Source organism: Salvia splendens, unplaced genomic scaffold (genome assembly GCF_004379255.2).
Source record: "Salvia splendens isolate huo1 unplaced genomic scaffold, SspV2 ctg566, whole genome shotgun sequence".
NCBI classification, from domain to species: Eukaryota; Viridiplantae; Streptophyta; class Magnoliopsida; order Lamiales; family Lamiaceae; genus Salvia; species Salvia splendens.
The window spans coordinates 1-14,886 of NW_024599225.1; the positions used below are offsets into that span (position 1 = coordinate 1).

The following is a 14,886-nucleotide window of genomic DNA, read 5'->3' on the forward strand; positions in this document are numbered from 1 at the left end:
AAAGATGAAATCACAATCATAATATAATGACTAAAATTCTACCAATACATTAACATTAAATCATATTACATGAACATTATTCGATAAAATAACTAAAATATCTTATTTATATTACATAAAAAAAACCCTTTCAATTTAATGTGCCAAAAATCTAAGAATATTGTGTTTTGAGTACTCATATTTGATCTTTAAATAATTTTGACAGCTTATGTTTAGCTGCTGCCAAATAAAATCATAACAAAACATAAAAAAAGGCGATTTTATCCATAACGATCATTTTTTATGATAATGCTATTTGTATAAATTATCCGAATTGACCCAATATTTATATATCTATCAAGTTATTTCATTCGTATTCATTTTTCATATGTCCCAAAATTAAATGAATTATTTTCCTTTTAACAAAAACTAACTTTTTTAATATGTCCCACTTTATTAGTATTTTTTTCTTATTATTTTATTATATTTTCTTTTTTATTCTTCGGCAAATAACTCAAATAAATATCATATTTTTTTATTTATATTCATATTTTATAAAAAAATTTCTCCAGTTAACTCGTCAAATTCAATTTTCTTGAAACTTGTATGAAAAGAAATATCTCGATTAGTTTTGAGACGGGTGATTTTTTTTACCAGTACTACACAATGAGTGATGGATTCGTAGTTGACTTCAGTCAATTTGTTGCTATATGGCTAATTCCACTAGGATATTCTCACAAAAAAACCATTAGGATAAAGTGATTAATACTATATTCCCAAATTAACGATATTTATGGGATAATAGTTCACAGATTTGACTATTTAAATCACCACACAATCACGAAATAAATGGAAAATAATTATTGACATGCTTCAAAATATACTTCCCAAATTAATCTGCATTTTATTTTGAGACATCCTATAATGAATGAATCAAATCTCCTTCCGCAAAAATCTACTCCACCTTTTTTAATCAATCCTCCATCCATAATTAAATGTCCATATACAATACTGATTTTAAGAAATTATTTAATTTTACAAAAAAAATAATTTGAAAAAATTAGTGGAATATAAATCCTATTTTTATTTAAAATAAAATGTGAGTGAAATAAGTTAATTAAATGTAGGGATCACTTACTAAATATAATAAAAGTAAAATGAGATATTTATTAATGGACGGAGGAAAAAATAAAATGAGACATTATAACGGAGAGAGTATAATTTTCGTGTCAAACAGATGAATAGTCCTGTGTGACATACTGATATTATTTGTTTTAATTAATTTAACCTTAACACAATAATCTTGTTATTTAAATTAAAGTTGTATATATTCAATCAATTTGTTTTTGATAATCTCAAATCTTGTTAATTCGGATAAACCAAATCAGAATAAAATGATATTTTTGTTAATAATCTCAATAATCTTACTCGACAGTTAGCTTTCCTTATCTAATCGCTGCTAATTATATTTATGGATTTAACCCATCATTATCTCCTAATATAAGCCATTTGGTAATATCCATAATTTCCACTAATTAATCAACTAAATAAATTAAATTCCAGCAACACATTGTACGGCCTCCACGTTTTCAAAAAGGCCCTTTTTTCATCTCAGTATAAAAGCGAGTTTTCCACCTTTCTTTCTTCATCAACTTTACCTTTTCTCTTTGCGAAATTCGTCGGAAAATTCAGATGTCGATCTCCGGAGATTCTCCGGCTACCACCACGAGCGGCGTTGGCGAGATCATGCTGTTCGGTGTGAGAGTGAAGGTCGATCCGATGAGGAAGAGCGTGAGTATGAATAACCTCTCCGAATACGAGCAGGTTAGTAACACAAGCAAGCCGGAGAAGGCGAAGGAGCGCGGCGGAGCTGCCGGATACGCCTCCGCGGATGACGCAGCGCCTCAGCCGACTGGAGGTAGCGGCGATCGTAAGCGAGGTTAGATATCTGAGTATTTCTAGTATTTTTTTGTTACTGCGAATTTCAGTGTCGTTTTGATTTAGGTTATTAATGTTATGATCGTGAAATTTGAGTTGTTAATTAGCTTAATTTCAGTTCCGTTTTGATTTAGGTCATTTAATGGTATGATCGTGAAGCTTTTGAGCTGCTAATTCAGCTTAATACTTTTTTAATTTGTTTTTTGTTATCTGATTTCTGAAGAATAATTTCATGTAGACTGTGTAGTTTACTTGCTTGTGAAATATTCTTCAAATGTATGGAATTAATTCCGTTCACGAAAAGAAATCGAAAAAACAAGTAACACAATTAGGATGTGAGTATTCAATAAAAAGATAGGTTTCATTTGTGGTTTGTGGATTGTGGATTGATTTGATTAATGAAGCTCTGTCTCACAATTGAATCGGTGTGGATTTGATTTCATTGTTCAGGAACTCCATGGACAGAGGAAGAGCACAAGCGCTTCCTCGTTGGATTGCAGAAGGTTGGGAAAGGAGATTGGAGAGGAATATCTAAGAATTATGTGAAGACTCGTACGCCGACTCAGGTTGCTAGTCACGCTCAGAAGTACTTCATCCGCCGGAGCAACCTCAATTGCCGGCGCAGGCGTACCAGCCTCTTCGACATCACCACTGACTCGGTAGATCACCTAACTAATAGCTCTTGTGTTAATTGTGTTTGCTTCATAATTGTTCTTGCTGGTTTATGAATCTGATTGAACATTCAAGGATTTAAATTTCTGATTGAAAGTATGTTTATGTTCACTAATGATATAATCTGATTGAAGAATATGTTGTCCTGTTTCGAACTAGGTTGCTGCAATGCCAATGAAAGAGGCCAGAAACCGGCAACAGATCCCGGCTCAGCCCGTTGCACGGCCACCCTCTGTGCCTCGGCCATTGACATCCAATGCCAATCTATTCTCAACCATGAATGGTCCTGTTCTAGTACCAATGCAAGGTGGGAATCCATCACAAAACTGTCAAAATTTCTTAGCAAACAGCTCATCAGCCATGTTTGTTCATCGTCTCTCTCCGCCTCCGACCTCGGCCCTGGCTGAGCTGAGCTTGAACCAGCAAGTTCCTCCCGAGCCATCCCCATTGTCACTGCAGCTGTCCCTGTCCACGGGTTCATCGTTCCCGGTGACACCAAGCTACAAAAAGGGAGATGGCATTGTTAGTGTTGCTTGAGGAAGAATAGTTTGGGAAGAGAATAAGGACCATGGTGGAATAGGGCACATTCTTAAGATAAATAGAGAAACATTGATTAAGAAATAGATTGCTCAACTAGCTTTGGACTATTAATCCCTTCTATCTATGCTGGAAATATATTTTATGTCTTGTACCTGCCCTTTTATGCTACTGATATTACAGTAAGTTTTTTGCTTTGCTTTTCTCCTTTTTTTAGTGGGTTTTTATTGAATACAAGTAGTAAGTGGAGTACTAAATATCATTTCATTTGTTTACTTCTTTTTTGGGATGTACTTCCTTCGTTCACCAACAAATATCGCATAGTTCACCAGCTCAAATTTTTAGAAATGCTCAACTTTTATAAAGAAAAATAAATTGAAAAAAATTAGTGAATCTATTTTTAATTTTTTATACAATAAAATATCATAATTAAGCATACATCATCAATTTTGGGTCGGATTGATGAATTTAAAATGTGATACTGTTTATGCAATTAATCACCTTTTCCACTTTTGGCCAAATTAATGACGATGTAGTTGGTAGTATTTTTTGTTTGTCACATCACATTAGGATTAGGTCTTATCAATTCGTCGAAGTGTGTTAATGGTTGTGCTATGTTATTATGTCATGATAGTGTCACACTAGCTCCAACTTTGCTAAAAATTGGAAATTATATGAAATTAGAGAATTATGAAATTATGTTTAAATAATTGTATACAAAATAGAACACAAACCAAAATTTATGTATTTTACGTAAGTTTCCCATAATAAATTATTTAAAATAAAATTTATGAATAATCAATTTAGAATAAAATCATAGTAAAATGGAATTAAAGAATGAAATGAATATTGAATTGCATTTCTCTTATAAACTGAATAATGTTTTTGCTTTATTAATTAGTATCTTACAATATCAACAAATTTCAGATTAAAAGAATTAGATTCCAAAGAGATATACAATAGTACTAGTACTGTAATAAAAAAGAATACCAATTTTTTTAGCAAGTACTACTAAATAAAACTCAACTAAAATAAAATAAAATAAAATAAAAAAGAGTGATGCAATAGAGCTCCACTCATCCATCTTCTCCACTTCACTTGAATTCCCCCAAACTGAAAATCAAAACCCTAGCGATGATGCGAAGCCTCTTCTCCCGAAATCTAATCAATGTCGCCAAATCCTCGGTGAAACCCGCCTCCGCCGTCGCCGGCGGCCGAAGGTGCTATAGCCTGGTGCCCATGGTGATCGAGCATTCATCGAGAGGGGAGCGCGCCTACGACATTTTCTCTCGGCTACTGAAAGAGCGCATCATTTGCATCAACGGCCCCATCTCCGACGATACCGCCCACGTCGTCGTCGCGCAGCTGCTCTTCCTCGAGTCGGAGAATCCTGCCAAGCCAATTCACATGTATCTGAATTCCCCCGGTGGCGCTGTTACTGCTGGTACATTTGTTAAATTTCCCGTTTTTTTATTTTTATTTTTTTCCTTCAAAATAAGTTTGGTTTTGATATTTTTGATGGAAATTTTAGTCAGAGGTGTTTTTTTAAGTGATGAAGAGAAACTAGGAAATTTTAAGATTATTTATTTATCGTTGAGCTGAAGTCTTATAATTGGAAGTGGATATCTCTGATAAATTTTGAATGGCAATGTAGTCGATCATGATAAAGGTTAAACTGAATCAGGACTAATACTCTAAGCTTATCTACATTAAGTATAGTCCCATACAAGGCGATTGATGGGGGGTTTTGTCCTGTTTTTAATTTTTGTGAGCTGTGTATGTAATGTTTCGGATTCTGAGTGGGTTTAGTTTGGGGGAGATGATGAGAATGTCATAATTATTTTTTGTTATTGAGGAGTTTTGCATATATATTGCAAATTTTTGTTTAATTTGGTAGGATTTACCATCACAAACAATGTTCAGGAACAGTAAAGAACTAGAGATTAGTCTTGAATATTCAAGCTTTGGTAAAGGATGGGGATGAACTTGCACTCTGATTCAAATTTATGATCCTTATGCAACTTAATATGAGTTTGTGTTCCTTTGCTTTTTTGCTACTTTGCAGAGAATCCTACTTTGCAGTATGTATTTATATTTAACTTTCTCCGAAAACCTTCGAACTCATTGTTAATTGATTGATGATGTAGGTCTTGCTATCTATGACACAATGCAGTATATCCGATCTCCCATCAATACTATATGTCTTGGTCAAGCTGCATCAATGGCTTCTCTCCTACTGGCTGCTGGTGCAAAGGGTGAAAGGCGGTCCCTCCCAAATGCTACAATAATGATACATCAGCCTTCTGGCGGGTACAGTGGGCAGGCTAAAGACATAAGTATCCATACCAAGCAAATTATTCGTGTTTGGGATGCATTGAATGATCTCTACTGTAAACACACTGGACAGTCACTTGAAGTAATCCAAGCAAACATGGACCGTGATTATTTCATGACAGCTGAGGAGGCCAAGGAGTTTGGAATAATTGATGAGGTTATAAATGAAAGACCGATGTCACTTGTGGCTGATGCTGTAGCAAATGAGGGGAAAGATGAGGGTTCAAGTTAATCTCAATGTAAGATCATGATTTTCATCATATTGTTCTTTCCATTTTTACTTTATGTGATTACCTTTACTGTGTTAGAGAATATAGATTTTTATATGAATCATGTTACTGATTTACAAATATGCTTGTTCAGTTTTTGAGGGGTTGCTTTGAGCTGGAATTCAGATTGTCCCTTCAAACAGTTTCAGTCGCAGGCCTTGTTCACAAGTACTTGTCACCTTTAGTAAGTGAGTTATCTTTATATATATTTCTTGGACTGGCACTTGAGTTTTCTTATGTAAGCATGGTGCAGTTTAGATTAAGAAAAGAAAAAAAAGTTTTTAGTTTTTTCTTGGCATTTTGCTACCTAAACATTTCGAACTGATAGAGTCCCTGTTAACTTATTACTTCCCTTTGCTGGTTAATGTATAGTAAAAAGACCAGAGAACTGTATGTTATGGGAACAAAAACTTGATGGTGTTCATATCCTGACAGTCTTCATTAAGGAATGACATTTAGATGACTAGGACAGAAAGAACTGACGTTTTTACATGGATTCCATGTTGCTCTCTATATCCTGCAGTTGTTCCATCTTGTACTTCAATTCATGTATACTTTTGGGCAGTATTCAAATAAGATTAAAGAGTTGTTTACATTCTTACTTTGGTGCAGTTATTCCCATCTACTGGATGCAATTCTGACGTCGCTTCTTGGTGAATTCTTCTTGGCCAAGAGTGCAATTAAGGGGGAAGTAATTGTGACCAAATCACAATAAATCTGTCACTGATCTTGTTTTTCTATCTTATTGTGGCACAATCTTCATCAAGGAAAGAATCATCTTTTGTTCCTTGCTTCCCTCCTACTCACTTGCCCTTCTCTTTGATCATGTAGTTATACTTCCATTTGAAAGTGAACTAGTTTGTTAATTATGTGTTCCTTTTGTATTGTTAGGAATCTAAACCAAGTGATGAGATTTAAGCAGCAAATTTATAAGAACTCAACTCAGTGATACTGTTACTGAAATGAATCAAAATGTGAAAATGAAGCTGCCATTTTCAAGAATTCAGACATGAACCAAATTTATAATAAAGTGATTTTACCCCCAAAAATTGATCAAACCAGAGACACAGCCGTCTGCCGTATTAAAGCTATCCTTCACAATAAATAGATTATGTTTCATCTTTGAAAATAAAACACAACAACACAACCTCTCACCCTCATTCAAACTATATGAAATGGCAAATGAACAATATACAAAGATGGAAGTGAAACAAAAAGGTTGCCTCAACCGAAACCGAAGACAAGGGCAGAGAAAAAAATAGCCCTTCTCTGTCACTCACCAACTATGATACAGAAACCATGTTCAGTTCGAGAGGCCTCAAAGCTCCTTGAACAATCTCTTGAACGGATCTATTACGTCTACAGACCTCGGATAATTCTTCGATTGGAGTCGTCAGGCCATTTACAGCTGCACCAGACATCGCATCTGACAAAGCTTGTAGGAATCTTGACCTTTCCTACAAACTATATGAAATGGCAAATGAACAATATACAAAGATGGAAGTGAAACAAAAAGGTTGCCTCAACCGAAACCGAAGACAAGGGCAGAGAAAAAAATAGCCCTTCTCTGTCACTCACCAACTATGATACAGAAACCATGTTCAGTTCGAGAGGCCTCAAAGCTCCTTGAACAATCTCTTGAACGGATCTATTACGTCTACAGACCTCGGATAATTCTTCGATTGGAGTCGTCAGGCCATTTACAGCTGCACCAGACATCGCATCTGACAAAGCTTGTAGGAATCTTGACCTTTCCACGTCTGTCACGGCGTTTGATGGAATTAAGGAAATGGCATCTTTTGCCCACTCTAACGCCTTTGAACTGTAGGCTCGTGTAATAGCTAGAAGCGTGTAGGTTACCTATTGCAAATGAAAATTGAAGTGTTCAACATAGCAAATGGAAGCCTCTATCATGGTAGCATTTATCTATTGAGGGGTCAGGGATATAACCGTTTCTAGTCGTGAACTTGGAAGTGCTCCTGTTAGAGCAGCTACAAGAACTCTGGTGATGACGGCTCCTCTTGGAATAATCACATTGTCCCGGATGGGTACATAAGGCTTCCCCTGAGTGGAATTTGCAAGATCGAAAACATCTGATAGGAAATTTAGTATGGAATTGGAGGCCTCCCTGCAGTGTGAAATGTGACAATTTCAATCCTTATTGTATTTCATCAAAAGCATGCTTGTCGTTTCAGAACATAAGAAAATACTAAATTTTACTCCCTCCGTCCCTCTGTAGTAGAGGCGTTTCATTTTCAGCACCCGGTTTTGGAAATATGATAATAAATAATTAAAATAGAGAAAATGTAAAATAAGAAGAGAATAATATAGAGAAGACTCTTAACTATATTATTCTCTTTTTTACTTTAATTTCTCTCCACTTTAACTATTTATTATAGTTTTTCCAAAACGAGTGCTCAAAATGAAACGCCTCTACTACATAGGGACGGAGGGAGTACTATTTGATAGAGAGAAAGAGAGGGAGAACCTATGCTGCACGGTGATGCCAATCATAGAACAGTCCACCAAGCAGGGGAATACAGGAGATGTAAAGAATAATTGCGGACAATAACGGATGCATCTTGATGCTAATAAAAAACAATCATCTACCAGGTCGGGTCGGGAAGAGAAGTCCTGCCACATGGGTAATAGCATCAGGAAAACATTTCACAATGTCAACTAACGGCTGACAGTTATTAACCAGAGATATTACCTGAACTTTTGTAAGCACAGATGTTGTATGGTTGAAAAGAGATTCAATCAAGATTGTCAAATAGTTTGTACAAGATGGATCTGAACCAAATATCTAGAGAAAAGGATTCAAATATAAGTTAATCAGAACAGGAATACTTATCAAGCAATATATTGACCCAGAAAGAACCAGGAATACGAACCTTAATAACTTCACTAGAGAGATAGAGGAAACAAGGTTGCTGATGTTGTTTGTACAAAGCTTGTATCTCTTCGAGTATTACACCAACTGTAACCCCCATAAGAGTTTTAGAGGTCCTCACCTGGAAGAGAAATTTCTTATCAGGAAGACTCCCATAAAAGTGACATACTGACACTGGAAACTAAAATTGAAATTGGATTACATTCCTTTCGAATACTATTTGAATGCTATCTTCTGCGGGCAGTCCAATGAAAGAAGAATGACTACTATGGCAAAAAGGCGATAAGGGTTCAATCATGTTATAAAAAAAACATAACATTGTTGGAGGTCTTAGAATTACAAGAGAAGTACTGCCAGCACGATAGAGAAGATATGATCTGTATGCATAGTCATATGGCCATACCGTGCTGAGTAGATTAATCATGGTATCATGTCATGTTAAACACCCTAAAAGGGTGCTTCAACTGGAACAACTATGGGTATGGGTGTATGGCTGAGAAGGTTAATTACAATGGAAATCAAGTTGATTAATCCAAGGGTAACTAATCAAGGGAGTAATTGTCGAGTTATAGTGATTCCAAAACTAACATACCAAGCACCATGAATAGAATTGGTTCCCTTTGGCCCCTTGTCTTAAATTCTATTATCCCCATTTACCATAGTTGATAGTGAGGGCAATAATACTCAAAGAGCAAATGGTGAGAACCTTTGAAATAACCCGTCATCAAAATTCCATAGTTCAGAAATCTTACCGCATTTTTGCACGCTCGACAAAGAGATTCCATAGTTCGCATGTCCCAAGAACGACTGCAGCACAAATATTTGAGCTCAAACTTATCTTGAATCAAGTACCCAAGGCAATATAATTTAACTATTAAGTATTTATCAAATCAGCAGATGTAGCACTAACATATCAAAGATTGATTTGAAGATTGGCCAGAGTCTTTGAACAGCATCTGCAACAGCCTCTGGATGATTCGCATGTCTGAAGTTGCATAATTATAAGTTGAACTTCATAAAAAGGTACGCCTAATATAACCGATACAGATATATGTTGCTACCTAAATATATTTGCTAATCGGTCTATATGAACAGTTAAATCTCGAGCAGGCTTCTGTCCCAGTACTAAAGGGCCTTGATTGATGATGTCCTGCTTATAGACCATGCAAAGTACTCAACCAGTCAACCACGTATCAAAACAAGCCTGATTCCTTAAGACAATACTAACCTGTAAAGGAGCAACAGTGGGCAAGCATAGTGCCTCCAAGGCTTTCTTAGCATGTTCCGAAGGAAGTTCCGTGACGACCATACTGTGGATAAAGATTATCGAAATAAGTTAACACAACACAAAATACCAGCCACTTTCTGCAGGTCATAAAAATCATTAATACCTAAGAGCCTCGACTAGATGCAACGAGTCTTCTGCAGAAACCTTGAAAGGACCTTCTCCAATCATTGCCCCTTGGTATATTTGAAAAAGACCATCCAAGGACCCACATAGTTTTTTCTTGCAGTCTACAGCCAAAACAAAATATAGGCAGAGTTCAAGTAAACTATAGCTATCGCAAAGCCCAGTAACAAAGGTATAAAATTTTGTGGCAAGAAAGCAATAAGGTAAGAAATAATGGACATAGATAGAATATATAAGAAGCCCCTATTCAAGAAAAAAAATGCTTGAAATTTTACTCCTAGAACACAAATTCCTTGTTATTATGTAATCTCATAAAGAGTAGGACCATCACCCAGAGATACCCTACTAGAGACGAAGAAGAGCACAGTTTGTTGAAGAGAGAAATAACAATATCTGAGATATTACAAGAATTAAACCATAAAGCATTAAATTAGATGCTTAAAAAACATTGAATGTTAGTTTTAGCTGTAAACTATTAGTACTAGTCAGGAAACAAACATGAGAAGCTAAGCAAGCAAGACTATTTACCATCACATATATGACGAAAAGCCACAGCAGCTGCAGCTGCAGTGTCCTCTGATATACTCATACCGCTAACAAGAATATTTATAAGAGGCGACAAGAATGAAGGTCCACTTGGTGCAGTATCGAGCCATTTTGAGTAAGCCCCAATTACATAGCATACTGAACAAAGATACCAAAAAAACATAAATAAGTAACTCGAGAACACCGTGTCAAAACTACTCCCTGATGAGGAAGTAATGAAAACATTTTGAGAGACAAAAGGATGTTCTCGTGGATTTTAGAACATACAAAACCATTACCTGTCTGCAGCAGCTGTGGTTGATGAGGAAGTTGAGGAAGTAAATTCATGATCTGACAAAACAAAACATGTTTGATATGTCTGAATTGGTAAAGTGTTGAACAATGAACATAGTTAGACATCAAAAACAAATTAATGCATGAGGCCAAAGGACTAAAGGAAATTTTGTCCGATCAATAACTAGGAAATACATTGATCAATGGGAAACACCACAAAAAATGTGAAGCAGAGCTAGCTAGTTTTATAAATTGACAGCCTGATATGGGGAGAATATTCAAACCTGAGGCATCACATCTCTTCACAGATTAGATAATATCGGATATTGCTCGTATACTATATAAAGCCGCTTCTGCTGGACGCCAATCAGTTTGCTGGACCTGCCCGCAATTTCTAACAGCCTATGCATAAATTAAAAGGGGAAATGAGACATCATTGATAAATTCATGTACTAACAATGTTTTGAATTCAAATAATTTCATGATATGTAATACTATATGATAATATGTTGGTAGTCTTCAGAGTGGGGCCCAATCTCCCCAGTGAGCCTGGGGTCGAAGTAGTGGGCCTATGGTGAAGCCTTAAACTGTAGCCTTTCAATTCCAGTATTAATTAACATTTTACCCACTGTCTCTTTTTTTTCAGATCTTTCATCATGTTTCATTCCAGAAATTGGGTTCACATGTATTTATTACATATTGCAGTTTATATCAAAGTAATTAGAGTGTGAAAGCTACAGAAGTCAGGAGTACATTTACAAACCATAAGGAAGTTATTTGTATTGCATACAATGATTATGATTGTTCCTAATATTTGGGGAAACAAGATATCAATGTGTAGTTGAGTACAACTCACAACCGGTAGATCTCCAATATTTTTTCCATCATAAGCTGGAACCAGAACTGTGGCATTATATCGCTTATATATGTATAGAGTATGGTGTTCGGCACATCATAAGAACTTATTACGTAGCCTTTGACTTCTTTTCCATCGTGAGCAAAATATATAGCAGATGAGTGATCATACAACAAGAATTTATAAAGGGTTGACAGACAGGTATCTCTACAGCATTAACGAGATTACATGTACCTCAATAAGCTTCATGTAAAGAATCTTCAGTGTAGCATCACCACCTAAAACTAGAGCTGCATCAATGAGGACATCCGCAACAGCTGCCAGCATGATAGTTTTGTGAAAACCACAAAAAATGTTAGATCTTAATACTTGTCACCTCAAAAAGTCTAGTGGGAGGGGGAAGACCTATAATGTTGACATCTAGACAAAAACAAGGCTATGAAGATAAAGCATACAAGTCACGTGTACATTAAAATTCTGTATCCTTCAAATGCAGAAGGCATTCTGAAATGGCTAACTAATACTCCCCATCCCTGAAAAATATGCCTAGTTCCAAGGCAATAAACAAAATATTCTTCTATGTGTATCGTATTTGACAGTTCGTTAAATATTTATATAAACTACATACATCATTTAAGATTATGTAGATACATGCAGCCAACCATTATCAGATCGAACGGCAAATGTACCATATCTGGTTTGCTTAAAATCTTTCTGGTCCTCTCTTGAAAGATCAGCATAATCCTGGGGATATTCACTTTGACACTAACCTGAGAGAGAAATAAATAACAGCTAAATCATAAAAGAAATCATTATTAATAAAAGTAGTTAGCCTTAAAAACTAGCAACCACATTCGTAAATACTTGGGAATCTGTAAACAGGAGGCCAGAGTCATATCCTCCAGATATCATTATGATGGTCAGACAATTACAGCAATGGTCTTTGGAATGTATTAATTTTTATCTCAAAGAAAATGGGGAAAAAACACAAGACATTTTGTATACCATGTTATGCTCTTATTTATTTAGGAAAATAATATTACTAATGAAGAACAAAATGCTCCCCTCCTTTAGCATTCTTAAGGAACTATGCAAAGTTGCAAACAGTTCCATTTTGTATTAGAAGAAACTTAATCTTGATGCAAACCTAAAACTATGTAAAGACCATAAAAAAAAGCCTCACCAGGAAACAAGTGCTTCATACGATGAACGGAACGCCAGCAACTGAGGGGATTTCTCAGGTTCAGAAGATGTTCATGACCATGTTGAAGAGGATTACTCCTACACCATTAGAAATTATACAGTCATATAATGATCTAGCGCACATACATAACCTTAGAAAGAAAATGTCAGCACCTCTCACTTATTAGCATTTGAAGACTATGCCAAAAGTTAAAGGTCATTGAAGCAATATCAAATTCTGGATGTGAAGTAGCTTCAAGTAGTGCTTGCACAATCACATTGATTCATCAGAACCTGAAGAGAAAAGTTACTTTTTATTGTAAGACGTGTCCCTGTTGTACAAGAAGCAAGGGTAATAATATCCTCACTAAGATACAAACTAATTAAGCATATATGTAAAAACCCGCATAAGTATTACTAAATTTAAAAGAAACCAAGTTGTAGAAGGTTGCAAGGCTTGCAGGCTATATACCAGTAGCAATTAATTCAACGTATGCATCTCCATGTCAGCAAATAAGCGAGCAACAGCCTTCACATCCTCCTCATCCTGAGATCAGTGGTGAACAGTTGTCATATAGAAATATCATATATAACCACACAGAAGAGAGTATAAAGATGGCTTTGAGCTTGGAATGCAAATATTTAATGTTTATCTTATTATCTCTAGCAGACTTATCATACATACACATACATATATGACATGTTGAATCTAGTCCCATCCCATGTTCTTTCCACAAAATAAATCTAATATAAATAGCAAAAAAAATGGTTTCCACTGGAGCCTAGACCAACTCTAGGTTATACTATTTATCAAATTCCACTTGCTTTTACATGCTTATTGTTTCAATCCAGATTCCGACGAACCTTATATGAAACTCAAGAGTAACATCTAAAACTACCTTGGAACCATTTGTTGAATTTACATTAGTAACTTTCATTACCATTTCACAAAATCACAACCATAGGCACCACTCCTCCATGCTAACATTGTCACTGTGCAAGACAATTTCATAAGAACCACGACTTAATACGAGTGACATGATGCAGAAGTACATCAGGAGGACTAGATGTCCCTCCTGTTTCATCTAAGAAGAATTAATGGTGAGGAATGGTTCGAAAGGAAGACTAGATGCACATAATTTCCCACCCAAGGCTAACCTGCTGGGGTCAAGCAAACTGGTCCAGTCTCCCAATTTCTGATAATAAACTTAGTTGCTAGACGTGTTCTTCATTTTGCACTTCTTGTTAGTTTGCAGATTGCGAGGCTAATACGAGGTAGAAATCTAATGGAACTCTAACTTTTTGCTGGAAGAAACTCAGACCTTCTGATACAACTTCCAATTGGAGGCTCAAGCCAGAAAACTCAAACTCCAACCTTTCACCTGATCACTTCCAGCCTATTATTGTCTAAGATTTCCGCCTATTATTGTCTAAGATTTCCAACCAATACTATGTTATGTCAACAACTAGAGTACATGTCAAGATTTGTGTAAAATGTGAATAGCAATGGACACACGAAGATAATTTCTAGAAGTCTAACAGTATTTTGAAAATGAGCATATAAACGACAGCACCAACTATGAAACACAGCACAACTTTCAAGCATCTAAATGGGTTTACAAAGTGATGAAATGACTTCATGTATACGGGCATCATCTTTGAAAAATACAATGACAGATCTGGATGAATAAACACAATACTCAAATGGAGAAGAAGAAAAAAAATTAAAGCCTGCTTATGTAATACCTTGGATGAATCTCTAAGTGAGGCTTCAGATTCATAATCCTAGGCACAAGTACTTGAATTAAAGGCATCTGAGAAGCAACTTCATCAAGGTTTCTCACTGTTGTATAGTGAATCAATTCAGAAATAACTGCAGGTAGAGATTGGATCAAGGTAAGCATCCTTATATTGTATATAGCATTGGTGATGATCCTAAAGAACATAAGTATCAACTGGATAAACATGCAATAGAGAGAGAGAGAGAGAGAGAGAG

General features: G+C 35.7%; 3 protein-coding genes across 4 annotated transcripts; 2 read left to right on the forward strand and 1 right to left on the reverse strand.

Annotated features, from left to right (window-relative positions):
- Positions 1-1,621: 1,621 nt before the first annotated feature.
- Positions 1,622-3,280, forward strand: LOC121790611 (transcription factor MYB1R1-like). The gene is made up of 3 exons (XM_042188793.1): positions 1,622-1,918; positions 2,368-2,576; positions 2,749-3,280. The coding sequence occupies exons 1-3, from the start codon at positions 1,672-1,674 to the stop codon at positions 3,124-3,126; spliced, it is 834 nt and encodes a 277-aa protein (XP_042044727.1). The 5' UTR covers positions 1,622-1,671; the 3' UTR covers positions 3,127-3,280.
- Positions 3,281-4,199: 919 nt separating this feature from the next.
- Positions 4,200-6,692, forward strand: LOC121790610 (ATP-dependent Clp protease proteolytic subunit 2, mitochondrial-like). Of its 2 annotated transcripts, none has more exons than XM_042188792.1 (4): positions 4,200-4,570; positions 5,274-5,699; positions 5,824-5,917; positions 6,342-6,692. In XM_042188792.1, exons 1-2 carry the CDS (start codon positions 4,261-4,263, stop codon positions 5,690-5,692), a joined length of 729 nt encoding a protein of 242 aa, XP_042044726.1. In that variant the 5' UTR covers positions 4,200-4,260; the 3' UTR covers positions 5,693-5,699; positions 5,824-5,917; positions 6,342-6,692. The 2 variants fall into 2 exon arrangements, with proteins under 2 accessions (XP_042044726.1, XP_042044725.1); XM_042188791.1 differs by having other exon boundaries at positions 5,824-5,913.
- A 112-nt stretch (positions 6,693-6,804) lies between these two features.
- Positions 6,805-11,147, reverse strand: LOC121790609 (transportin MOS14-like). The gene is made up of 14 exons (XM_042188790.1): positions 11,137-11,147; positions 10,858-10,909; positions 10,562-10,717; positions 10,014-10,137; positions 9,851-9,932; positions 9,684-9,772; positions 9,533-9,607; positions 9,375-9,429; positions 8,624-8,743; positions 8,443-8,535; positions 8,218-8,363; positions 7,680-7,857; positions 7,480-7,589; positions 6,805-7,181 (listed from the first exon to the last, which is right to left on the reverse strand). Exons 1-14 carry the CDS (start codon positions 11,143-11,145, stop codon positions 7,013-7,015), a joined length of 1,458 nt encoding a protein of 485 aa, XP_042044724.1. The 5' UTR covers positions 11,146-11,147; the 3' UTR covers positions 6,805-7,012.
- Between the last annotated feature and the right edge of the window lie 3,739 nt (positions 11,148-14,886).

Coding starts and splice junctions, on each gene's coding strand:
- LOC121790611 (XM_042188793.1), top strand. CDS start 1,672: ATGTCGATCTCCGGAGATTCTCCGGCTACCACCACGAGCGGCGTTGGC. Junction 1,919..2,367: donor TAGCGGCGATCGTAAGCGAG/GTTAGATATCTG, acceptor TTCATTGTTCAG/GAACTCCATGGACAGAGGAA. Junction 2,577..2,748: donor TCGACATCACCACTGACTCG/GTAGATCACCTA, acceptor GTTTCGAACTAG/GTTGCTGCAATGCCAATGAA.
- LOC121790610 (XM_042188792.1), top strand. CDS start 4,261: ATGATGCGAAGCCTCTTCTCCCGAAATCTAATCAATGTCGCCAAATCC. Junction 4,571..5,273: donor CGGTGGCGCTGTTACTGCTG/GTACATTTGTTA, acceptor TTGATGATGTAG/GTCTTGCTATCTATGACACA.
- LOC121790609 (XM_042188790.1), bottom strand. Junction 10,138..10,561: donor TTTTCGTCATATATGTGATG/GTAAATAGTCTT, acceptor TTTTGGCTGTAG/ACTGCAAGAAAAAACTATGT. Junction 9,430..9,532: donor TTCAAATCAATCTTTGATAT/GTTAGTGCTACA, acceptor TTTGTGCTGCAG/TCGTTCTTGGGACATGCGAA.